This window comes from Eretmochelys imbricata, chromosome 12 (assembly GCF_965152235.1).
Source record: "Eretmochelys imbricata isolate rEreImb1 chromosome 12, rEreImb1.hap1, whole genome shotgun sequence".
Taxonomy (NCBI): domain Eukaryota; kingdom Metazoa; phylum Chordata; order Testudines; family Cheloniidae; genus Eretmochelys; species Eretmochelys imbricata.
In genome coordinates, this window is record NC_135583.1 from 6,064,403 (window position 1) to 6,090,035 (window position 25,633).

Sequence of the window (25,633 nt, forward strand, 5' to 3'; positions counted from 1 at the left end):
GACCAACACGGGAAACTGCCTGTTGCAAACTGTTGCTCTTTCTGTTGCCCTCACACACACTTTCCACTGCCACCCTTTTCCCATTTCGACATGCAGAACCAGCAGATTACAGGATTAAAAGTTTGTGTTGGCACGCAAAATTCAAACCACAATCTTTCCCTGTAAAGAAAACTGATGCTGGCAAACCAGATGCCAGCTCTAGCCCAGGCTGCAGGCATTAGCTAAGAACTGACAAGCTTGTGGCTGGAGACCAGAGTAGGTCACCTGTATGTTAGTTCTGCTCAAAATAGGTATGAGACTTATAAGAATGTATTTCATGTTTAGATTCAATGAAATGTTTGTAAATTGCCGCATGCATTAATCTCACTGATAATATCTCTATCCCATGTTATAAGGTAATATTTAAATGTTTGCTCTGAAACGGTAACACCCCCCCCCCACAGTTGGGAGAGAAACATTACCAATTGTAAAATAGTAGTTTGCCACAGGAGGTGTTATCTCCTGCCCAGCAAAAGAAGGCCCACAGACACCGGACAAACCACTGTGGAGCATCAGAGGACAAAAGACTTTGTTGATTGTTCCCCCCACCCAAGAAGGAGAGATATGCATGTGAACTTGTCCCATCTTCTTGAACTCTAGGGGAAGGGAATAAAAATCCCTGACAAGAAGAAACTGAATCTTTTTTGGCTGTTTGAACTCTGAAGGGCCAGAGACTCTAAAGAGAAACCAGAGATCTCCAGGAGCTGCCCCCTGGGTCTGCCCTGAAAGACACCTTGAATTGACAGATCATACAACTCTGTCATTCTTAGGATTTACATGGTAACTCATGTGTGTGTATGTTTCCTTACTTCAACTGATAAATAACTCTCATTCCTTTGTCCTAGTTAATAAGCCCTTAGATAGCCCTGCCTCTTCCCACCCCTGCTCCACCCCAGCCCCGCCCCCACTCCACCCCTTCCCCAAAGCCCCCATCCTTGCCCTGCCCGCACTCCCCTGAGGACTGCAGCAGGGCCGGGCCTCCACTCACCACTGGTGAGTGCTGGGGAGTGGTTCCCCCCTGCCTCCCAAGCCAGCCCCCCCCCCCCCCGCAGAGGCTTGGGCCCCCGCCCACACCCCGCGGGGGGTATGCGTAGGGCCCCAGAATAGCTAGGAATAGGCCTGCTGGGTTAAAAGTCCCAGCGGCAGTGCTGCCTGGCTAAGGCAGGCTAGTTCCTACCTGTTCTGACTCTGTGCTGTGCCCTGGAAGTAGCCAGCAGCAGGTCTGGCTCCTAGGCGGGGTGGCCACGGGGCTCCGTGCGCTGCCCCCGCCCCAAGCCTCAGCTCTGCACTCCCATTGGCTGGTTCCCGGCCAATGGGGGCTGGTGGGGGCAGTGCACACGGGCGAGAGCCGCGTGGATCTGCTTGCGCGCCTCCGCCTAGGAGCCAGACCTGCTGCTGGCTGCTTCTGGGACGCAGCGCGGTCCGCGGTGCCAGGACAGGCAGGAAGCCTGCCTCTGTACCCCCGCTGCGCCACTGACCAGGAGCTGCCCGAGATAAGCCCGCAACTCCCACCAAACCAGGAACCCCTTCCTGCACCCCAATCCCCTCATCCCTGGCCCCACCCCAGAGCCTGCATCCCCAGCCCAGAGCCCCCTCCCACATCCTGAACCCCTCATTCCAAGCCCCACCCTGGAGCCTTCACCCCTGCACCCCAACCGTTTTGCCCCAGCCCTGAGCCCCTCCCACACCTCAAACCCCTCATTCGCAGCCCAATTGTGTCGTGGGCATCAACAATTTTCTTCAACTGGGTGGCCAGAAAAAAAGTTTTAAAACCACTGGCCTAGACCATCCCTGACAGGTGTTTCTTTAACCAGTTTTTAAAAACCTCCGGTGATGGGGATTCCACAACCTCCCTTGGAAGCCTGTTCAGGAGCTTAACCACCCTGAGAGTTAAAAAGTTTTTCTTACTAAATAACCTAAATCTCCCTTGCTGCAGATTAAGCCCATTACTTAGAATCATAGAATCTCAGGGTTGGAAGGGACCTCAGGAGGTCATCTAGTCCAACCCCCTGCTCAAAGCAGGACCAATCCCCAACTAAATCATCCCAGCCAGGGCTTTGTCAAGCCTGACCTTAAAAACCTCCAAGGAAGGAGATTCCACCACCTCCCTAGGTAACCCATTCCAGTGTTTCACCACCCTCCGAGTGAAAGAGTTTTTCCTAATTTCCAACCTAAACCTAAAGTGATGCAACTTGAGACCATCACTGCTTGTTCTGTCCTCTGCTACCACTGAGAACATCTAGATCCATCCTCTTCGGAATCCCCTTTCAGGTAGTTGAAAGCAGCTATCAAATCCCCCCTCTTTCTTCTCTTCTGCATACTAAACAATCCCAGTTCCCTCAGCCTCTCCTCATAAGTCATGTGTTCCAGTCCCCTAATCATTTTTGTTGCCCTCCGCTGGACGTTTTCCAATTTTTCCACATCCTTCTTGTCGTGTGGGGCCCAAAACTGGACACAGTACTCCAGATGAGGCCTCACCAATGTCGAATAGAGGGGAGTGATCACATCCCTCGATCTGCTTGCAATGCCCCGACTTATACATCCCAAAATGCCATTGGCCTTCTTGGCAACAAGGGCACACTGTTGACTCATATCCAGCTTCTCGTCCACTTTAACCCCTAGGTCCTTTTCTGCAGAACTGCTGCCTACCCTTTCGGTCCCTAGTCTGTAACGGTGCATGGGATTCTTCCGTCCTAAGTGCAGGACTCTGCACTTGTCCTTGTTGAACCTCATCAGATTTCTTTTGGCCCAATCCTCTAATTTGTCTAGGGCTCTCTGTATCCTATCCCTACCGTCCAGCAATTCTACCTCTCCTCCCAGTTTAGTGTCATCTGCAAACTTGCTGAGGGTGCAATCCACGCCATCCTCCAGATCATTTATGAAGATATTGAACAAAACTGGCCCAAGGACCGACCCTTGGGGCACTCCACTTGATACCGGCTGCCAACTAGACATGGAGCCATTGATCACTACGTGTTGAGCCCGACAATCTAGCCAGCTTTCTCTCCACCTTATAGTTCATTCATCCAATCCACACTTCTTTAACTTGCTGGCAAGAATACTATTGGAGACCGTGTCAAAAGTTTTGCTAAAGTCAAGGAACAACTTCTTGTTGTACCTTCAGTAGACATGGAGAACAATTGATCACCATTCTCTTTATAACATACTTAACATATTTGAAGACTCTCAGGTCCCCCGTCAGTCTTCTTTTCTCAAAACTAATCATACCCAGTTTTTTTACCCTTTCCTTATAGGTCAGATTTTTGTTGCTCTACTCTAGACTCTCCAATTTGTCCACATCTTTCCTAAAGTGTGGGCAAAACTGGACACAGTATCCAGCTGACACCTCACAAGTGCTGAGTAGAGTGGGGCAATTACCTCGTGTCCTACGTTCAACACTCCTGTTAATACACCGCAGAATGATATTAGCTGTTTTCACAATTGCATCTCATTGACTCATATTCAATTTCTGATCCACTGTAACCCCAGATAGTTTTCAGCAGAATTACACCTAGCCAGCTATTCCCCATTTTGTAGTGGTGCCTTTGGTTTTTCCTTCCTCAGTGTAGTCCTTTGCACTTATCTATTGAATTTCATGCTGTTGCTTTCTGATCAATTCTCTCATTTGTTAAAGTCCTTTTGAATTCTAACCCTGTCCTCCAAAGTGCTTGGGACCCCTTCTAGCATGGTGTCATCTTATTAGTGAAAATGTAAACAAAGAGATTAGAGAGACAGAACTCTATGTAAACTTGAAAGCTTGTCTCTTTCACCAGCAGAAGTTGGTCCAGAAAAAATACTACTTCGCCCACCTTGTCTCTCTAATATCCTGGGACCAACGCAGCTACAACAACACTGCAAGCAAGAAACCAAAAATAGATTGTGAGCTATAGGAAGTTTCCTTTGCCAGCCTCTTGCCTGCTCAGATTCTGCCCTTCCCTTTCTAACCTCTTGTGCACCAGTCCCTCCTTCTGCTGCATTCAACCTGCAAGTCAGAATTAGGTCTGGTCAAAATTGTTCTTTTAACTTTTTTCCAACTGATAATTGAGCTTCTGACAAAACAAAAACTGTTGTGGAAAGTGTCTGCTTTCCTTGGAAATATTCCATTTTCTGTCAGGAGTACGGCCCTTAGCTGCACCTGCTCAGTACTCCTGACATCCTAGGCAGCCTGATGGACCACCCTGCTTGACTGGCTAAAGAAGCCAGCAGGCCGGTTCTTAAACCTAGCAGCATCAACAGCTTGCTGGCTGTTCAATGCACATGCCCACAGACTCTCTGCCTTCCTGTGCTTGTCTCCCCAAGCCCTGCTCCTACTTTGCTCCTCCACAGCTCCAGCCCACATCCTGCCCTGCACCCAGCCATGTTCCCATCCTGTTCCAGCCTTGGTTCTGCTTCAGAACCAGCCCTGATCCTGCCTTCCCTGACTTCTGGTAATCCAGTTCTGACCCTTGGCTCTGATTCCTGACTCCATCTGCACCTTTGGCTCTGGCATTTGGACTCTGACTCTGCTTCTGATCTTTGGCCCTGCTTCCTGGGTCTGGCCCTGTCTCAACCCTGGGCTCTGGTGTTCAGATGCCGACCACTAGGCCTGACTCCTACTCTGACCACTAGGCCTGGCCACCTACTACCCAGTCCTCTGACATTTTTTTTTTCTGGAAAACTAAAAAAATGTCTGTCTCTGACAGTTTTTGGATGAAAATTTTAGTTTTTCAATGAAAATTTCCAAAGGAACCCCTACCCCCCCCACACACACTTTCTGGTTATCTGTAATCATAATTCCAATTTTACAGTCTCATCGTGTGTTCTCAGAAATTATTGGGCTGTCAGAACAGTAGCATCATGACTCTATTATGCAAGCAGGTAGGAGGAAAAGAAAGGTGGTGGTGGGGAGCCTAATTAAATATAAATGTTCAGTGCCACCAGCTGTCTGGAAACGATAGTTCATCTTCACCCACCCGCACTGTCCAGCAGACACACCATTCAAATTTCAGAATGTCTGTACAGCTGTGATCTATGTCTCTCTCCCCTCTCCCTTCCCCTCCCAGGTGATCTCCAGTTTTTACTCCAGTAATTCTGAGCTAGTTGTGTGTCCTGTGTGCTGTTCTGGCCTTTTGCTGACATTTGTCAGTGGTCAAATGAAAAGGTAAACAAACTATTCAGAAAAACCGCTGTAGGCTTAGAAGGGCATTGTATCCCACTCATACAAGGGGGTGGGGTGAGGAGAGATCCTTCTTTAGCATAAGGAAAAGTCTGTTTCCTTGCCCAGAGATCTCCACTGCGGTTATGGCCCTGGTATTTGTAGAATCCTGAATTGGGCCTCTCTGAACATCGGCCTTTCATTTCTCGATCAAAAGAAAGACCAATGACTAGATCAGTTAAAGGGAAGCACCTCTAGGATTCAAGACATTAGACTTGGACAGCTTCTTCTACCTTTCACAGTGAGAGCTGAGGCAGAACTGTATTCTTAGAGCTGGCTCTCAAGCCATTAATTTAGAGTCAAGTTCAGCCGATGGGGTAGAAATGGGAGACTGTTAAAGCAATCTGCAGCGCCATTCGCTGGAGTTCATCATCCCCTGCGTTTCCCTGTGATTGCCTACTTTGTTTGCTTATGCTGCTGCTCACTTTGGGTGTTACGTCCTTAAAGGTCGCTGGAGAACATGGTTACAGAGTTCTCCTGTCAAAGGCTTGCCGGTCAATTGCATTTCTTCTGGACAGATTGCAGCTGAAGCCATACCAAAATAATTTGTTTGTTGCTGTCAGGGGGTTTCACTCGGCACCAGGGCACCTCCTCCTGGATGCTCTGGGGATTAACTCTTTCCAGGTGCTGCACCTTCCTCTGGCAGTCCCTTCACCTGTCTTCTCTCACCCTGTTGCACCTCTTGCCCCAGGAGCTGCAGCTTCTTGTTCATGACTTGGCCCTCCAACCAGGTGGCTATCATCCTCCCCCTCTGGGGTATCAAAGTCTTCCAAGGTGAATTGTCCCAGGCGGTCTGTTCGCCGCTGTCTGGTCCGTACTACTTCCCTGGTGGCTGGTAGAGAAAACTGCGCCCACCTTCTATACCAGGTTTCAGCTCAGGGCCCCTCTCAGCAGCCAAGGTCTGCCCTACCCCATACGTTGCTGCTTTTCCTGCCTTCCTGGCTCTCCCCCTGCTCTGGGGTTGCCAGCCCAGACTCCCTCCTTCCAGGGAGTAGCTGTAGGCTACCTAGCTCTATCGCCCCAAACACACCTCCCTTCCCCCAGGGAATGACTGCAGACTACTTCCCTGAAGCCCCCCTGCTGCTCTCAGCTCCTGGGCTTTAGACAGGCCCCTCCTGTTCTTTTCAGCTGAGCCTTGTCTAATTAATCCTTGCTCCCTGGCTCCTTCTCCAGGTGCAGCTTGGGCAGTTAATTGGCCCCCCCTCACCACCTTAACCTTTCAAGTCTTGTGTGGGGTGGACACCCATCACAGTTGCTTAATATTTTATTTCTGATATTTTGGCTTTACCAATCCAGAGACCCTCACAATTTAGCTTGGGCAAAGGCTTTCCTATAGCCTTTTATTGGAAGAGCTCCTATTAGAACACTTGCTAAAATATGAAGCCTTCCCTGCGTCCAAACCAAGCCATGATTTGGTTAGCAACCCCACTATTCACATAGTCCATTTTCTTTACTCCTGTCTTAGCTCTTTGTGCCTGTCTCTAACTTCCCTGTGGAATGCTCTCCCACTTAGAGACCTCCTGCTGGAGCAGAGAGAGAGAGTTTGAGGCCACAGCTGCCAGGACATCCTTGAATTTTGGTGCTTCTGTCTGTTAATGCTGGTGGCTGGAGGCAAGTCCTTGGTGCTGGGCTGGGAGAAGTTAAGTAAAGAACACAAAATTGCTGGCATTGTGAGGAAAATGCCACTTTTCAGGTAGGGACAGTGCCTGGCGAAAAAGGCAACTTTTTACTGCATCCAGGTAACCTGACTCTGGTCAGTGTTTCCCTAAGGTAACTGCAGGGCTAACAGCTTGGAGAGTACATTCTCTTTAGGGAAGACCCTCACCAACAGGTATAACTGCCTGCTCCTTAAGGGGAGACTGTGCCCTCCAGTTTGAATTGCAGCTATCTTTGAAGAAGGCATTGCAATCTCTTGTGTTGAAATAAAATAATGGTACATAATGTGATGGGTTGGATCACAGAAGACCCCATGGGGCTGCCAACTGATGAGCCAAGACTACTTCTGCCCCTGCTTTCCCTGCCAATTTAGGACTCCAGAGCCCTGCCTGATAGTGCCAGACATGCTTGCCGGCTACAAACACAGACCCAGGTCTGAACCACGTCCCACAAGCTGCAGGCTTAACTGAAAGCAGCGTAAGAAGTGTTCCTGTCTCTAACATTCAGATGCCCAACACCCAATGGGGTCCAAACCCCAGAGTAATCCGTTTTACCCTATATAAAGGTAAACTCAAAATGTTTGCCCTCTATAACACTGATAGAGAGATACGCACAGCTGTTCCCCCCCCCCCGGTATTAATGCATACTCTGGGTTAAATAATACATAAGAAGTGATTTTATTAAATGCAGAAAGTAGGATTTAAGTAGTTCCAAGTACTAACAGACAGAACAAAGTGAATTACCAAGCAAAATGAAATAGAACACTCAAGTCTATGCCTAATACAGTAAGAAAACTGAATACAGATAAAACCTCACCTTCAGAGGTGTTCTAGTAAGCTTCCTTTTACAGACTAGCCTCCTTCTAGTCTGGGTCCAGCAATCGCTCACCCACCCTGTAGTTACTGTCCTTTGTTCCAGTTTCTTTCAGGTATCCTTGGCGGTGGAGAGGCTATCTCTTGAGCCAGCAGCTGACAAAATGGAGAGGTCTCCCAGGGGTTTAAATAGACTTTCTCTTGTGGGTGGACACCCCACCCTTCCCCTGTGTAGAATTCCAGCTACAAGATGGAGTTTTGGAGTCACATGGGCAAGTCACATGTCCACGTACGACTCAGACCTTACAGGTAGCAGCAATGGTTCACATGCTACCTTGAAAGTCCTCAAATAAACTTCTTATGTGGATTGGAGCCTTCCAAGATCCATTGTCCATTAAGTGTTTCTTGATTGGGCACTTAATTTGCACATTCCCTTCTCAGGAAGCTGACCAAATGCTTTACTGAGGCTATTTAAAATTCAACAAGTATACAGCCAATATTCATAATTTCAAATACAAAAATGATACATGCATACAAATGGGATGATTAGATTCAGTGGATAATAACCTTTTCAGAGATATGTTACATGGCATATGTGTCATAAAACATATTCCAGTTATGTCATATACACGTTCATAAGCATATTTCCATAAAGCCTTAAGGGGTGCAATGTCACACATACGCCTAAGCAATCCATCCAGCTCGTAAGAGATCTGTGCTCTGTTCTCTGTTACAGGACATGGTTCCTCATTGTATTCACGGAGTTCTCCTGCTTGTTGAAAGAGAGCTCACGTTTCGGATGGAGAAGCCAACAGCGGTGCAGGTAATGGAATCATTCATTCAGGAACTGCTGGGGAGCTCCTGATACTTGTGTTAAGCCTCTGAACAGTGAGCACTCTGTGCACTAATTTGTAGCAATTTTCCCCTCTCTTGGTATTGACACCTCCTCATCTATTATTGGGGGTGAACCACATCCACCCTGACTGAATTGGCCTTGTCACCATTGGTTCTCCACTTGTGAGGTAAGTCCCTTCTCTTCGTGTGTCAGTATATTTATGCCTGTATCTGTAATTTTCACTCCATGCATCTGAAGAAGTGGGGTTTTTTACCCATGAAATCTTATGCCCAAATAAATCTGTTAGTCTTTAAGGTGCCACCAGACTCCTCGTTGTCTCTATTCTTTACTGGACCTAACCAAAATAGAAACACAAATAAGGTGCTTTGCATGTTTTTGTCTTTTTGTTGTTTGTTTTGCTTTTTTGGTTGCGCTTTTTCTTCTTCTAAGACTTGCTAGCTGGTAAGTCTTCTGCTGTGAAAAGTGTTATTTATGTGTTTGTTAATATCACTTTTCACACCAGACTTACTCAATCCCGGCAAGCCCTGGGACAAATTTAAGTCCTGAATGGGGAGGCGGGCAGGGAGGCAGTGGGGCCCAAGGACAATGGCGGGGGTGGTGAGCCTGGGGCCAGAGCCTGGAACCAGAGCCTGCCACCATGTGGACGGAGCTCAAAGCCCCATTGCCAAAGCCTGCCTCCCCTACCCCTGGGAAAGTGGGGAATTCACCAGCTGCCTGCACCTCCAGAGTTTTTCTCTCTGGAGGGGGGCAGGACCCCACCGCTGCTGGTGGCCCTGGGAGAGGGGCCACTGCTTTGCACCCCCCCAGCACAGCCCAGATGACTGTGGCCGCATGCGAGAAACACTGGACTAGATGCAGCCCCTCCTGGCCTTGAACTCTATGGCGGAGGCGCTGTTCTGTGACTCCAGGAAGCTCAACACAGAAAGGTCCAACACAGAGGGAGAGGCATGTTAAAGGAGTAGCTTAATATACTACTGATGGTTGCAAAATGTAAACCTCAAAACATACAAGATGCACAACGTGGCTGAGTTAGTGTGGCTGTCGGAAGCTTAACTTCTGCGTCCCCTGATCACCTGCAGTTCTGACTGTGCAGCTGCGGTGTGACTTCAGTGAGTTAAAATTGATAGAGCAGCATCCAAAAGTGTATTATTTGTAGGGTGGGAGCACAGCAGCTGTAAAAATAATTGTAATTGCACAAGGAGGAGGGGGCAATAGAGAAGGCCTCCTGATTCATACTGAGGAAGTGATGACAAGGCATGCATCACCAGTGTTCCTTCACCAGGGACACGCTAAGGCTCTGGGCAGGGCCCAAGCACTCACCCAAGCCACTGCTCTGTGATATCTGGGCATTTTCCCCACTGCAGTTCTGAGAGCCCTCTGGTTGGGCCCTGGGTAGTCGGCCCCTTCTGGGGTTGTCAGTGAACAGAACAACAAGGGAAATAACCCAAAGGAATCATCCCAAAGCTGGACGTAGGCTCTCTTCCTTCAGAGGGCACTTCTTGGGCTGAGTTCACAGGTAATAAAGGGGAATGGTTCCCTCTCAAGGTGAGTCAGCATTGGGACCTCCTTTCCCTCAGGGAGGGTTCATTGAGGAGCTGAGGACTGGAGGGGAGGGGAGGTCAGGTCAGGTCAGGTCAGGTCTGGTCTGGTCTGGTCTGGTCTGCATCAGCTGAGCTGGGTTTCTCCCTTTTAAGCTCTCCCAGATGTGATGGGGCGGGGCCCACATTATCCTGTTAACCTGTGTTACCCAGCATGGGGTTTGCTGCATACCCCATCACAGGCCCCTTTTGCTGGATACTGTTCATACATGATATAGCAGGACAATCATTGTTCCAAAGAGCTCAAAATCTGAATTGCCTGCAGGTGAGTGAGTGGAGGATTGGACTCAGCATGCTGTCAGTGCTTGAGTCAGACATGACCTCAGTTGTAAATGTGTAAGGAGCCACGAGACCTGGGATGAAGCCCTAGCTCCTTTGAAGTCAAAGCTCCCATTGACTTCAGTGGAGACAGGATTTCACCCAGGATTCCTACTGAAAAAGGTCCTGAATGCTCTGAGATTCATTTTGGGAGAAGTTGTTTTAATGTGGCTGTGTGTGCGGAGTCTGGCCATCTCTGGTTACAAAGAGAATGAGCAAAGGTGATAAGCTGGAGGCATTTGTTACCGATCATTCACACGCAGGGGAGCATTTTGTGTGTGTGTGTGTGTGTGTGAGGGACATAGAGCAAGGGATATGGAGGAATATCTGTGTGGGTGAAAACAACCAAAGTAATGAATGGGAAAAAAAGTTTTAAACAAGTGAAAGCTGCCAAATCCAAGGGGATCAGAAACTGGCAGAACAGAGATTAATAAAGAAATTGGCATACAGGAGAATCAAAGGGAAAATCACAGTTTTAATGAGAAAATGGAAACTTTGCAACTCTAGAGGAATGTTGGATGTTTGTGTCTGAATTTCTCACTCCCAGCCCAGCGCTGCAGGCTCTCTCAGCGGCTCTTGTCCATTTTCCCAGTGGGTATTATGTTTCTTGGATGGCACCAGCTCAGCTGCAGCCTCTGACGGGAGGAAGCTGGGGTGTATTGGATCTTGGGTACCCTCTAAGTGGCAAATGACTCCTGGCATAGACCGGAGACACACTGTGATTGGAGCAGAGAAGGGCTGCTGTGTTAGGATGCTTCTCCGGACGTTACTTTGGGAAGCCCATTGCCAGTTTTACAATCCCACAGAAACTTTGTAAACATGCATGAATCATACCATGCCATGTGACCATGGAAGGCAGAGATTTGCTCTGTCGCCACCGGATAATTTTGGCTTTGGAGGAATTCCTGGCTCCTTTCAATCTTCCGTTTCACACTGCTTTGCGTCCAGTTTGCTCACTGAACTACAGAGTGGGAAGCTAGTGAATTATTCTAAGATTGCTGAGCTTTTGTTTTTTTCTTCACTTTGTGATTGGATTGCACTTACCTCCCATGTGCATGTAGAGGTTCAGGCTGTCATAGAGAGCTGGGATCTCTTGTTAGCCCTGCTGGAAAGTGGATCAATAGAAAGACGTTCACCGTACTTGTTCCCCTCCCCTCGTAGGGTGTGCCTGAACTGCAACAAAAATAGGTGTGTTCTTGACTCCGGTTAGCCAATGATCAATGATCAGTAACAGATTTAAAGGTGGCAATTCTGCAACAGAAAAGCTTCAAAAACAGACTCCAGTGAGAAACTGCTGAGCTTGAATTAATATGCCAACTAGATCCCGTTAACTTGGGTTTGAATAGAGACTGGGAGTGGCTGGGTCAGTACACATATTGAATCTATTTCCCCATGTTAAGTTTCCTCACACCCTCTTGTCAACTGTCTAAATGGTCATCTTGATTATCACTACAAAAGTTTGTTTTCTCCTGCTGATAATAGCTCATCTTAACTAATTAGCCTCTTACTCCACCTTTTCATGTTCTCTGTATGAATATATATATATATCTTCTTACTATGTGTTCCATTCTATGCATCCGATGAAGTGAGCTGTAGCCCACGGAAGCTTATGCTCAAATAAATTAGTTAGTCTGTAAGGTGCCACAAGTACTCCTGTTCTTTTTGCGGATACAGACTAACATGGCTGCTACTCTGAAACCAATGACTGTTAGCCAGGATGGGCAGGGATGGTGTCCCTAGCCTCTGTTTGCCAGAAGCTGGGAATGGACGACAGGGGAAGGATCACTTGATGATTCCCTGTTCTGTTCATTCCCTCTGAAGCACCTGGCATTGGCCATTGTTGGAAGACAGGATACAGGGCTAGACAGATCTTTGGTCTGACCCAGTATGGCTGTTCTTATGTTCTAACTCAGGTTAAAATAACACTGAAGATCCAGCAACTTGGCTTTTTTCCTCCACTAACGCCTATAAGGGAAGCCTGGGGTTGAACTTGAGCTACTAACCTGAGTAAAAAGCTGAATTGCTGTGTCTTCACTCGCTGCTTTGATGCATGTTCTCTGACCTGAGCTAAGAACGTACCTTTTCTGGCAGCGTAGACGTTACACTCTTGACTCTCCGGTGCGCCTTTCTGCAGGCCAACATGTGATGCAGATGTGCTTTTTTCTTCTCAGATTGAACTTCTCACCTCCATGAAGTCCCTCCACAAGCACATAGACAGCACGCAGCTGCCACTGGAATTGGATGGAGCCTTCCCTTACTGCCATCGGGACTGGCTAAGCTTTCGCATGGTGAGTGAGGTGTGCAACAGTCTTTACACTGGCTGCTTCTAGGATTATGGCCAGATTTCCCATACACCAGAGAGGAGAAACATTGTATAATTAACTGGGTTAGTGCAAGGTATAGCAGCAAATAAATATGAAACTTACAAATGATGGGAGATGTGAAGTTCTGGTTACCCTGATAGCCATGTCTCACCTACATTGTGCATGTATGTCTTACCGTGCTCATGTTAGTGTTTATAGATGTGCCAAGTGGCCAGACCACGGCCTGACCCTGATAGTAGGGACCAGGATCATTGCAGCCCTCTCCAGGGTGGGGAGACAGACTCCTTCCTTCTTGTACACTCCCAGGTCTCCAAGGCAGGGACTCTCTTAAAGTTTGTCTCTTCATCAGTGATCAGAATAATGTCGCCACTTAACAAATAATAATTACAATAATAAACATTCCAAAGTTATCAGAGTTGGTTAGAATTCTGTTATCTTGGAGCCAGATTTCCTGGAATATATAAAAAACTCCCCACTGAAGACTATGCTTCTGGCACGCGTAAAGCTTTACAACACAGGTGCTGGAGTTCTTGGATGAGCTAAGAACACCCCTGTCCTCCAGCAGTGATGACTGACAGATTTTACCAAACTTGCCACCACATTCTACCCCAGGAGGCCAGCAAGGAGCTTCAATTCCTTTGTGCCACACACTTCAGGGTATTCCTGTATCAATAAGAGCCACATTTTTAGCAGTACTGCTATGTGTGATTCGACATGTTCGGGTATGGGGGGGTTCATTTCCTCTGTGATTCCCCGCAAGGATCATCTGCAGCATGCACAAACCGGCAGTGTTTCCATTTGTGTTTGATTTGCCTAACTTTGTTTGGGACAGCACCAATTTTATGGCTTCTGCTTCCAAGGGATTCAGCCTTTTTTCTGCCCTGACGTAGTTACTGGGCAGGGCACAATGTAACAATGCCGAAATGCTGAGCTGTCTGTCAAGATGTCACAGATTAAATTGCTGTGCCTCTGATGGCAAATTGAGGTTGTCTCTCTTAATTTCAACTTGCTTCAAATATAAGACGATCAGAAACATAATTATTAAAGTTCTCTTCCCTACCCATATCGAATCATGAAATCATGGAACTGTAGGGATGGAAGGGTCCTCGAGAGGTCGTCTGGTTCTGCCCTCTGCACAGAGGCTGGGCCAATTAAACCTAGACCATCCCTGGCAGGTGTTTGTCTAACCTGTTCTTAAAACCACCAAGAATGGGAATTCCACAGCCTCCCTTGGTAGCCTGTTCCAGAGCGTAACTACCCTGAGAGTTAGAAAGATTTTTCTAGTTTCTAATCTAAATCTGCCTTTCTGCAGATTAAACCCATTGCGTCTTGTCCTACCTTCCGTAGACATGGAGAACAGTTGATCACCGTCCTCTTTTCCTAATAGCCCTTAGCAGATTTGAAGGCTGTTACCAGATCCGCCCTCGGTCTTCTTTCCTCAAGACTAAACATGCCCAGGTTTTTTTACCCTTTCCTCAGAGGTCAGGTTTTCTGAACCTTTTCTCATTTTTGTTACTCTCCTCTGGACTCTCTCCAATTTGTACATGTCTTTCTTTAGGCATGGTGCCCAGAATTGGACACAGTACTCCAGCTGAGGCCTCACCAGTGCCAAGTAGTATCATACAATTATCTTCTAGGTCTTACATACAACACTCCTCTTCATATATCCCAGAATGACGTTAACCTTTTTTTTGCAACTGCATACTGAATTTGCGATCCACAATAACCCCCAGAACCTTTACAGCCCTGCTACCACCTAGCCACTTGCTCCCCACTTTGTGGTTGTGCTTTTGATTTTTTTCCTTCCTGAGTGCAGAATTGTGCACTTGACTTTATTGAATTTCATCCTGTGCTTTCAGACCAGTTCTCTAAATTGTCAAGGTTGTTTTGAATTCTAATGCTGACCTCCAGAGTTCGCTCCCAGGTTGGCATCATCTGCAGGTTTGATAGACATACTCTCCACTCCATTATCCCAGTCGTTAGTGAAAATATTGAATAGTTCTGGACCCAGGGCTGACCCCTGCAGGATCCCACTAGATACACCCTCCCAGTTTGACAGTGTGCCGTTGTTAACTACTCTTTGAGTACAGTCTTTATCAGTCGTGTTCCCACATAGTAGTACTTTCTTGTAGAACAGATTTCCCTAGTTTCATTATGAAAATGTCGTGTGGGACTGTGTCAAAAGCCTTAATCAAAGTATTAGGGGGTAGCCATGTTAGTCTGTATCCACAAAAACAACGAGGAGTCCGGTGGCACCTTAAAGACTAGCAGATTTAGTTGGGCATAAGCTTTCGTGGGTAAAAAACCCACTTCTTCAGATGCATGGAGTGAAAATTACAGACCAAAATATTAAACACCTCAGCCTTCTTGATTTTTATCAGCTATTAGTTCTTCTTCTCTGCTATGGAGAGGACCTTCACTTTCCTTTGTATTTCTCTTGCTCCTAATGTATTTAAATAACCTTTTCTTATTGCCTTTTATTTCCCTTAATGGATGTAACTCATTTTGTGCCTTGGCCGTTCTGATTTTGTCCCTACATGTTTGTGCTATTCTTTGTACTCCACCTTAGAAACTTGTCCATGTTTCCACTTTTTGTAGGATTCCTTTTTGATTTTCAGGTCATCAAAGAACACCTGATGGAGCCATATTGGCCTCTTGCTATTCTTCCTGTTCTTTGCATTGGGATAGTTTGCTGTTGTGCCTTTATTTTAGTCTCCCTGAGAAATTTCTAGCTCTCTTAAACTTCTTTATGGTTCAGATTTTCTTCCCATAGGACCTTTCCTACCAGATCTCTGAGTTTGTTAGTCTGGTTTTTTTAAGTCCATTGTCCTTATTCTGCTGCTCTCACTCCTTCTTTTCCTTAGAATTATGAAATCTATTATTTCATGGTCACTTTCATTCAAATTGTCTTCTACCTTCAGATTCACAACCAATTCCTCCCTGTTAGAAGTAAGTCTAAAATAGTTATCTCCCTCATTATCTCCTCCACCTTCTGAAACAGAAAGTTGTCCCCAGTATGTTCCAAGAACGTATTGGGCATGAGAGACGGTGGGGAATAGCTAGGGAAATATATGGAAATAAAATGAAAGAATCTGGGGAAGAATATTGGAGTCCAGGGCCACCTCTTGTTTCACATTTCTTATATTTTCAAGTCAATATCTTTCCCAAAGCTGTAGCTGAGGGGGGAGTTCATACAGGAATTTGACGGCACAGCTGCTAATCGATGCACTGAATGTGACCATGACCCAAGTGATAAATGTCTGTAGCTCTGCAACCACATGCCAAACACTATTTATTTAACATCTCTGATGAGCTCACCTGCATCCTGCTTACTAATCCGTCTCCAGCGGCGCTGCTCACAACATTCCAAACCTGGGAGCAGCTTCAAACAGCTCCTCTTTTTTTAAAAAAATAGGAACCTACTTGTGAATGTGGAATTTGCTCCCAAATTTCACTGGTTATAGGCTGACGACAAACGTATTCAGACCTGGATCAATGACACTTAAGGGGCGATATCTCATGAACCACCATTGTCCCAGAGGAGAGCTGAGAATGCAGGTTTTCTGTGGTATCTAGTTCTGGAGGTTTGCCAGGTGTCAGGCCTTAAAATTGTACCACCCTGATATGTAGAATAGCTAACTTAGGTCATGCATACAAGTCTTAAATGTGTATTCTATTTTTTCTATCACTCCAGGGTCAATACATTATAACTGAGGCAATTTAGATTTACCAGTGGAAGGATATGAAAACTATTCTTTCTGAAAAAAATACAGATCTTAAAAGAATGTTACAGAATCCCTCTTCTCTAAACCGTGGCACAAACAAAATCCATAATAGCTTGGGGTGGGAATAAATTAGGATTGTATTGGACCTTCCATGGGATGACCTATTTAAACTCCTGGTTTGGTCACTTGTGGCTAATGCAGCCATCCCAGACTCAAGCCATGAAAAGCTTAATACCTCACTTGTATGCGGTGTTGTTGTAGCCATGTTTGTGCCAGGACATTAGAGAGACAAGGTGGCTGAGGTAATATCTTCTGTTGGATCAACTTCTGTTGGTGATAGAGACAAGCTTTCGAGCTTACACAGAGCTCTTCAGGTCTGACCTGAAGATATTACCGCACCCACCTTTTCTCTCTAATACCACACTGTCTCCGGTCCCATTCGAACACCCCGTCTTGACTACCCACTGGACTGCTGTGAGGGAACCCAAGCCTCTGGATCCCTGGGTGTTTTAAACTCTGGAGCCTAAATGGAGCCCAACTACTGCCCCAGTCTTTGGGGTCCATAGGCACAGCCTCAGGGTGCAGACACTGTATCTGTCACCTCACACTGAGAACTTGCTGCCCAACCCCTTGGCTCACAGCTGACCCTTCAGACTCCCCCGTAGTTTAACACACCCAAGGGGTGAGCCTCCTGGGTTACAGCTGAAATTTTGCAGGAGGCATGAGACATATAACACACAGAGAGACTTTTCACCGGAGTCTAGCATCATTGCTCTTTTATTTGACAGTTAAAGCACAAGCAGTACGGCTCATATACAGCACAACCAACCCTAACTGCAATGCCCCTCAATAGCTCACTCTTCTCTGGGGAGTCCTGGGGGACCGCTGGTGTTCAGGAAGGCAGGCAGGGTCCCCTGACTCATGAGGACTGTACCTGTTGGGTTGCTTCTTCCTCTCGGAGTCTTTCAGCCCAGCTTTCCATGATCCAACAGTTTTCATAAGAGCAACTTTGTCGTATTAACCAAAATTCATAAGTTTTGCGGACAGAGCCCTGAACCCATCAAACACCATGACATCGGTCCACTCTAGATTTCCACCCACATCTTTCTACCAATCCCGATAGCTCCGTGCAAGCTGCTGTTTCTGTTCTGTCCTGAAGAAAACCGTGCTGACAGTAACCTCTGCCTTGTTCCTTTCCCCTTCAGAAACTGGAGCATTTGCTGCAAGGATGTCAGGGCGCTTGTGCTTTCCTGCAGGGGGCCATTCAGAGGATGGAGTCTTGTAGATTACCAGAAAGGGCTGAGGTAAGTGTTGTCTTCTAGTGCCAGATACAGGCACAAAGAGCAGGATGCTAGACAGGGGCTGCCAGGCTGAAATTTTAATGCTATAATGGCAGCTCACGCTAAATGCGACATTTTTAATTTTTTTTTAATACTCAAATTCTCAGTAAATTAGGTAGAGCAAAGATTTTAAAGTTAAACCTGGTGTCCAAATGGCTAAGTTTTTGTATGGAGATTGGGAAGATGGGACTTCATATCTGGATTAGAGAAAAATGGATTAAAATGAGCAATTAAATTTACCATCAAAGTTAAGCCACATTGTCATAGGTCAGCTCTCTGCATCCTGGGCCTAATCCAAGGCCCCTCCCACTCTAGCAGTGAGCTGGCTATTGTAATGTTTGTTCTGGGGCTCAGATTTCTAAGAGAACAAGAAGTAAAGAAAAGATATGGGTGATGGTAGAGGCACATAGAGACAAAATCAAGCGTTGTGAAAAGGAAATGCAAAAAACGCTAAGGTCCGCATATTGCCATGGAAGAGGACCTGGAAGGAAGAGGGAAACTCAGCAGTGGAGCATTATGAAGGCTTTTACAGGGTTCATTTCTAGTTTTCTTTCCATTCCTCTCTGGATGCACTTTTGCTTAAAAGCTCATACTTATTGTTCTTTTCCCTGTTATAATAAGCAGACCCAGTATGGTGTCTGGCCATGAGTTGCTTGGTATAACTCCCATCTATGTAACCTTGTCGTTGTTCTCCTGTCCCAGTGCTGGGGAGGTTTCCACTTAATCAGCTGTGTGGTGATATGTCAGTGTGATTTACAATGGGATTTCTAGCTGTTAAGGAAAGAGACATTTGAGTAAAGTGAGTCTCTGATGACCATTTTCATGTCCAAAGAGAGTACTGATTTGTTTGAAATAATAAGTGCCTTGGTGCTGTCATTATTGGAAACCCCTCAGGGGAGGGCATTGTTCTGAGGGGTGTCATCTCATTGATCTTTCTGAAGAGCCTGCTGCCAGACCAGAGGAAAGGAGATAACTGATGAGATATTGATTTCAGTGGGAAAGAAAGCAGTGCTGTACAGTCCATATCCTTTCCAGTCTGTTCTTTCAAGGACAGAGAGAGGGGGCGGCAGGGGCAGGGGGTATGATAAAAGGAAGGCAAGGAGAACAGGACAAATTGTTCTCTCTGTAGTTACCATTAAATAGCTTAGAAATTCAATTAACCATGCCAGTCAAATGGAAGCTAGTTCAGAGTGAGGAAAGATCAGGCCTTGCTAGAAGGCAAATGTGAAACAAAGAGCCTTTAATTACAGCACTGTGCTTGTCACTTGTTCCCAAGATTTATTGTCATGGCGGTTGACATCTAAAACTACAAAATCCTTCCTAAGAGACAGCCTTTTCTAAATCCTGTTTGTACAAGAGCTTGTGGGGTTTGAGGGTGTTAAAATGGACTCTCTGAAAAAATCTCCCTCTTTCTCTCGAGTGTAATTCTGCAGCTGTAGAAAGCCTTACATCAGTACGACTCTGCAACAATAGCTTTCTGTTACTGAGCCCAAAATGTATTTTCAAGGTACGCTTGAGTTATACCAATCTATGTAACCTTGTCATTGTGCAAGCAGCTAAAATTTATTGCCATTCATCCTGTCCTCCAGCAGAGAGTGTGAAAGATGCTGTACCAGATTTTTCCTCCTCCTGCATGCACATCCACCAACACCATGTGCCATCAGAGAGAAAGCTGTTGCCAGTACTTGGGGTGCAGTGAGGTCCATCACTTGGAGATGAATGGCTATCATGCAATGGCTTCGGGTAGCAAAATGAGGATGAGCTGGAAGGCTTCTCTTTCTAGAGCCAAATCAATCAAATGAACACTGAGAGCAAAACACCGCTATCACACTGTTCTTGGCAGCCTGGACAGACAGGCTGTGGACTGAAAGGGCAATGGGGACTGAATTTCCCCCTCTAGCGCTTAGAGAGGAGGCTTTTCAAGGGTAGGGTTGAGATATACCATTGGGGCAAGGTATGTTTTCTTTGTTCTGCTAATGCCTGTACATTGTACAGCTAAATAACTGTATTTGCTTTGCTCTTCTGACTCCTCAGGAGGCCAGTGTTTTGTTGAGGAATTATAGGCAATTAATGAAGAACGTCCTTGATGACACGCGGCTGGTTAAACTGCAGCTGGAGGGCGGAGCTCTTCTGGCTCGGCTGAGGAAGGAGGAGTCCTGTGTCACTGTCACCGAGGACTACAGGTGAGTCCATAGGAACACAGGGAAGAAGGAGAGGGAGTCAAACAAAGGCAGACAGAGACTGTTTGTAGGGAAAGATTAAAAAGCTTTCCAAGCAAAAAGTCCCCGGGCAATAGCAGCTTTCCTGCTTCGACGGCTCTTTGGGGAAAACAGCAGAAATGAAGAATGTGATGAATATGCTTTTTCCTGATTTTTTTTCAAATACCAAGAACTGTCTTGTCTCTTTAAAATTCCTACTGACCTTCAGGGTAGGTTCCTCTAGTTAATGCTGAGCTCCATTTTAAAACCAAACCCTTTCCTGTGCAGGGGTGGACTGCTCCTGCCCAGAATTATGCTTGGATTTCATCTGCATACCATAAATTTCTTACAAAATTGTCTTAAGTGGTGATACCAGCAGCGTTTATATGTTAAATTAATACAGCTTCAATATGTAACAAACAGCTTCTTTCACCGAGAGAGGTTTTCTGGCCTGTACATGATGGGATAATTTCTGATGCGCTGAGGTCTGGTCTCCTTGGCTGTAGGTGCAGTTTGCACCCATAAACGATGTTCCTTGCATCTGTGCATCATGGAATCAATTGTGGCACAAATGTTAGTAGTTGCAGTTCTCTCAGATTTGCACGTAACTTATTTGTAATTTGCACGTACCTGTACTTGGCACAGTAGGGAAATATACCTGGCATGGCATTATTATTGTTGACTAGTAGCTGAAAGTCTGGGCTGTGGCCCCGTGTATGGCAGTTGGGCCAAGTAATCCTGTCTGTGCAGTCTCCCTCGTACAACTAGGGAAATTGTGGCATGCAGATTAGCTGCAGAGTAAGGGTTGACATTGGTTGAGTTACCTCTGATGTCGCAGTGGTCTAGGACTCTTGGCATGGCATAGATTCATGCCCTACTGTAGCTGTACACCACACAGGGGTAATTCGTAAAGTCAAGATGGCTGACACCTTAAAAATGGGATGGTAACAGGCCATGAATCCCAGTGATGACACAACCTGGTGATATTCTGAAGGAAAAGCGCTCCAAACAGTGCTGTTTTCATACTTTACATTGACTGTACAGACATTCTAGGCTTCAGAGTGACAGTCCTGGAAACTTATTATATAGATTATCTGTGTTACTGTCTTACCTAAGAGCCCAAGTCATGGACCAGGACTCTGTTGTGCTAGACACTGTACAAACACAGAACAAAGGGATGCTTCCTGCCCCCAAGAATTTACAATTAAAGTAAAAGACAAGAGAAAACAGCTAGATACAGACAAGACCGATAGGGGAGGAAACAATGAGACAATACTAACCAAGTGTTTTGTAGGCATCATAACAAACGAGAGTTTTAAAGATGTTAATGAGTTTGTTATGTGGATGTTTATGGGTGCTCCTCCCAGGTGTGAAGAGCAGCATAGGAGAAAGCATGAAGGTACTTGTTTGAAAATCTAACAAGTGGACTGTGGAGGCTGATATCATGGGCCAACTGGAGGCAGGAATCAAGTTACTTGGGCATCATTGGTTTTTGTAAAGGGAAATCAGGCCTCACCAATCAGAATTCTTTGAGGGGATCAACAAACGTGAACAAGGGTGATTCAGTGGATACAGTGTATTTGGACTTTCAGAAAGCCTTTGAGAAAGTCCCTCCCCAAAGGCTCATAAGCAAAGTTAGCAGTCATGGGATAAGAGGGAGGCTCCTCTCATGGATCAGTAACTGGTTAAAAGATAGGAAACAAAGGGTAGGAATAAATGACCAGTTTTCACAGTGGAGAGAGGTAAATAGTGATGTCCCTCTAGAGTCTGTACAGGACCAGTGCTGGTCAACATATTCTGGAAAAAGGAGTAAACAGAGGAGTGGCAAAATTTGCAGACAATACAAAATTACTTAAGACAGCTAAGTTCAAAGTAGGGCTGTCAAGCAATTAAAAGAATTAATCGTGATTAATCACGCTGTTAAACAATAATAGAATACTATTTATAAAAATATTTTTGGATGTTTTCCACATTTTCAATATATTGATATCCATTACAACACAGAATACAAAGTGTACAGTGCTCACTTTATATTTATTTTTATTATAAATATTTGCACTGTAAAAAGAAAAGAAATAGTATTTTTCAATTCACCTAATACAAGTACTGTAGTGCAATCTCTTTATCATTAAAGTTGAACCTACAAATGTAGAATTATGTACAAAAAATAACTGCATTCAAAAATAAAACAATGTAAAACTTTAGAGCCTATAGCTCCACTCAGTCCTACTTCTTGTTCAGCCAATTGCTCACACAAACAAGGTTATTTACATTTGCAGTAAATAATGCTGCCCACTTCTTATTTACAATGTCACCTGAAAACGAGAACAGGCGTTCGCATGGCACTGTTGTAGCTGGCATTGCAAGATATTCACATGCCAGATGCGCTAAAGATTCATGTGTCCCTTTATGCTTCAGCCACCATTCCAGAGGACATGCGTCCATGCTGATGATGGGTTCTGCTCGATAACTGTCCAAAGCAGTGCAGACCAATGCATGTTCATTTTCATAATCTGGGTCAGCTACCAGCAGAAGGTTGATTTTCTTTTTTGGTGGTTTGGGTTCTGTAGTTTCTGCATCAGAGTGTTGTTCTTTTAAGACTTCTGAAAGCATGCCCCACACCCCATCAGATTTTGGAAGGCACTTCAGATTCTAAAACCTTGGGTCGAGTGCTGTAGCTATCTTTAGAAATCTCACATTGTTACCTTCTTTGTGTTTTGTCAAATCTGCAGTGAAAGTGTTCTTAAATCGAACATGTGCTGTGTCGTCATCCAAGACTGCCATAATATGAAATATATGGCAGAAAGCGGGTAAAACTGAGCAGGGGACATAGAATTCTCCCCCAAGGAGTTCAGTCACAAATGTAATTAATGCAATACTTTTGTAATGAGCATTAGCAGCATGTCCTCTGGAGTGGTGGGCAAAGCTTGAAGGGACATACGAATGTTTAGCATATCTGGCACATAAATACCTTGAAATGCTGGCTACAAAAGTGTCATGCGAATGCCTGTTCTCGCTTTCAAGTGACATTGTAAATAAGAAGCGGGCAACATATCTCCCATAAATGTAAACAAGCTTGTTTCTCTTAGTGATTGGCTGAACAAGAAGTAGGACTGAGTGGACCTGTAGGCTCTGAAGTTTTAAAATGTTTTGGTTTTGAGTGCAGTTATGTAACCAAAAATATCTACATTTGTAAGTTGAGCTTTCACGATAAGGAGATTGCACTACAGTACTAGTATGAGGTGAATTGAAAAATACTTTTTCTTTTGTTCATCATTTTTAAAGTGCAAATATATGTAATAAAAATAATGTAGTGAGTACTGTACACTTTGTATTCTCTGTATTTGAAAATGCAGAAAACCATCCAAAATATTTTATAAATTTCAATTGGTATCCTATTGTTTAAAATGCGATTTTTAATCGTGATTAATTTTTTTGAGTTAATTGAATGAGTTAACTGCGATTAATCGACAGCCCTAGTTCAAAGCTGACTGCGAAGAGTTATAAGGGATCTCACTTGACTAGATGACAAAATGGAAGATGAAATTCAATGTTTTGCAAATGAGCTGCAGGGAAAGAGCGATGAAGAGGTCATGGATGGCTGAGATTTTTATGGAGATGGAGTAGCAAGAGAAGGGGAGCTACAGGGGCAAGAAGGGAGAAGGGTGTGAAGTTAGGAATGGTGGCATGAGAGGGACAGAGGTGGGGATGGGGACAGGGTGGGTCCTGGGAGAGAGGAGAGAGATGCCCTTGACTTGAGGGATGGGGACAGGGAAAGAGGGTGGGTTTGGAGAGAGGGCCAGGGATGGTCCTTAAGAAGTAAGGAGAAGAAGGGTGTGGGACCTATATTTGTGCTTGTGGGGGAGATTGGGGTGGAGAGGGGAAGAGGAGCAGGTAGAGCTGATGGGAGCTGTAGAGGACAGAGGGGAACAAGGAAAGGAAAATGGAGCCAATGGGAAATTTAGGGAAAAGAATATCCCATTTAAAATTTTTAATGGGGTTAGTAAAATGGTATCTGGCATATACTGGAACACATCAGACTTTAGCAAAGAAAATAAATGTGCAAACTTGTGCGGGGGGGATAGCAAAGGGGTCTCTCTCTAAAAGCAGCATTGGATATGGATAGTTTAGCCATTTGGGAGTTCAGAGAGGGTGGGGAAAATATATTTCTCCCACAAAAAATCCTGACTACACTCACGTAGACAAAGCTATAGAGAAATGACTGATTCTGAAACTTAATGTGGGCAGAGCCCTTTTGGAGAACCAGCCGCTTTGTTTGCTTTGGAAAACAAACTGCTTTGACCGGACAAAGTTCTGTGTGCAGTGCGTGCCGGGCGTGTGTAGTAGGTGTTTGTTCTGCTTGGTCAGTAAGGGTTGATCCCGTGCCTACTGAAGTCAGTGGGGCCAGATCCTCATGACAGTGCCCAGCCAGAGAAACCTGGCTTAGCATAGACATCTGTGGATGAGGGAAGACCTCCTACTCCTCCAAACCATGGAGCAGGAGTCTCAAACTCAATTTACCTTAAGGCCAGCGCCAGTCCTCAGCTCCTCCCAGCAGGCCAAGAAGGTCACTCAAGATGGTGTTCCGAAAAGAAAACGTTTATATTGTATTTTTTATTTTGAATTTCTTAGAAATCATAAAACCGTCATACTTCTTTATACAATTCTTCGCCTGCCAGAGAGTTTGCCAGACACCTGGCAGTGCTTAAGTCCTGTCCATTTGTGGATGTTTGGCCTCAGTGACTGAGCAATTGACAACTTCAGGCTTGCAGCGAGGTGGGCATCAGAGAGCTGTGCTTGGTATTTTGACTTGTTTATATTCATTGTGGAAAAAAGTGATGCTGCCTCCGTGGCAACTCATGAGGCTGCCTCCAGGGCTGACTCTGCCTGGCAACTAGTGACGGTATCCCTGTCCCTGTCCCCCAGCCAATGGGAGCTGCGGGGGGCGGTGCCGGCAGCGTGGCTGCATGCGTCTCTCCACTGCGGGCCGCAACGGGGAGGTTCTCAGGCTGCAGATGGCCCGCGGGCCGCGGCTTTGAGACCCCTGCCGTAGTGTGGTCGCTGAAGCTACAATCCACATGGTGTGTTGGCTGAAGTAGCTGCACATGAGCGTTTATATGCTCCGTTGCAGGGCAGAGGAGCCCAGAATTCATGCAGCTCCATTCCCATCCTGTACCTGTGGACTGTTTGAACCCCACCCCTTTAAATGGGGGAACCTCACTCGTTTTTCTGCCAGGGGACCCACCGCACAAGCAGGGCTCGTTTTAGCCCGTTACAGACCTCCTGCTTATTCATGCCCAGCTTGGTGAGTGCATGGATGATTTAGTGGGGGATTGGTCCTGCTTCGAGCAGGGGGTTGGACTAGATGACCTCCTGAGGTCCCTTCCAACCCTGACGTTCTGTGATTCAATGTTCTAAAAACTGGTTTGCTGATCGTACACACTCCTGGTCTTAAAACTATGGGACTAATTTTACTCAAACTGGGCTTATAGTGCCGACCCCTTTGAGACATACATTCTAATCGGGTTTGAAGAAAGCTGGTTGTTCTTTGAATAGTGTCCCTCTGGATGCTG

The 25,633-nt window shown here is 45.8% G+C and overlaps 1 protein-coding gene across 1 annotated transcript in view; it reads left to right on the forward strand.

The window, feature by feature from the left end:
* The window catches only part of PLEKHG4 (pleckstrin homology and RhoGEF domain containing G4), a 138,140-nt gene that overhangs the window by 33,656 nt on the left and 78,851 nt on the right, over positions 1-25,633 (forward strand). The window contains exons 8-11 of the mRNA XM_077831409.1: positions 8,438-8,524; positions 12,645-12,761; positions 17,728-17,826; positions 19,897-20,045. Coding sequence (XP_077687535.1) covers positions 8,438-8,524; positions 12,645-12,761; positions 17,728-17,826; positions 19,897-20,045 — 452 coding nt within the window. The remainder of the gene's footprint in view (positions 1-8,437; positions 8,525-12,644; positions 12,762-17,727; positions 17,827-19,896; positions 20,046-25,633) is intronic.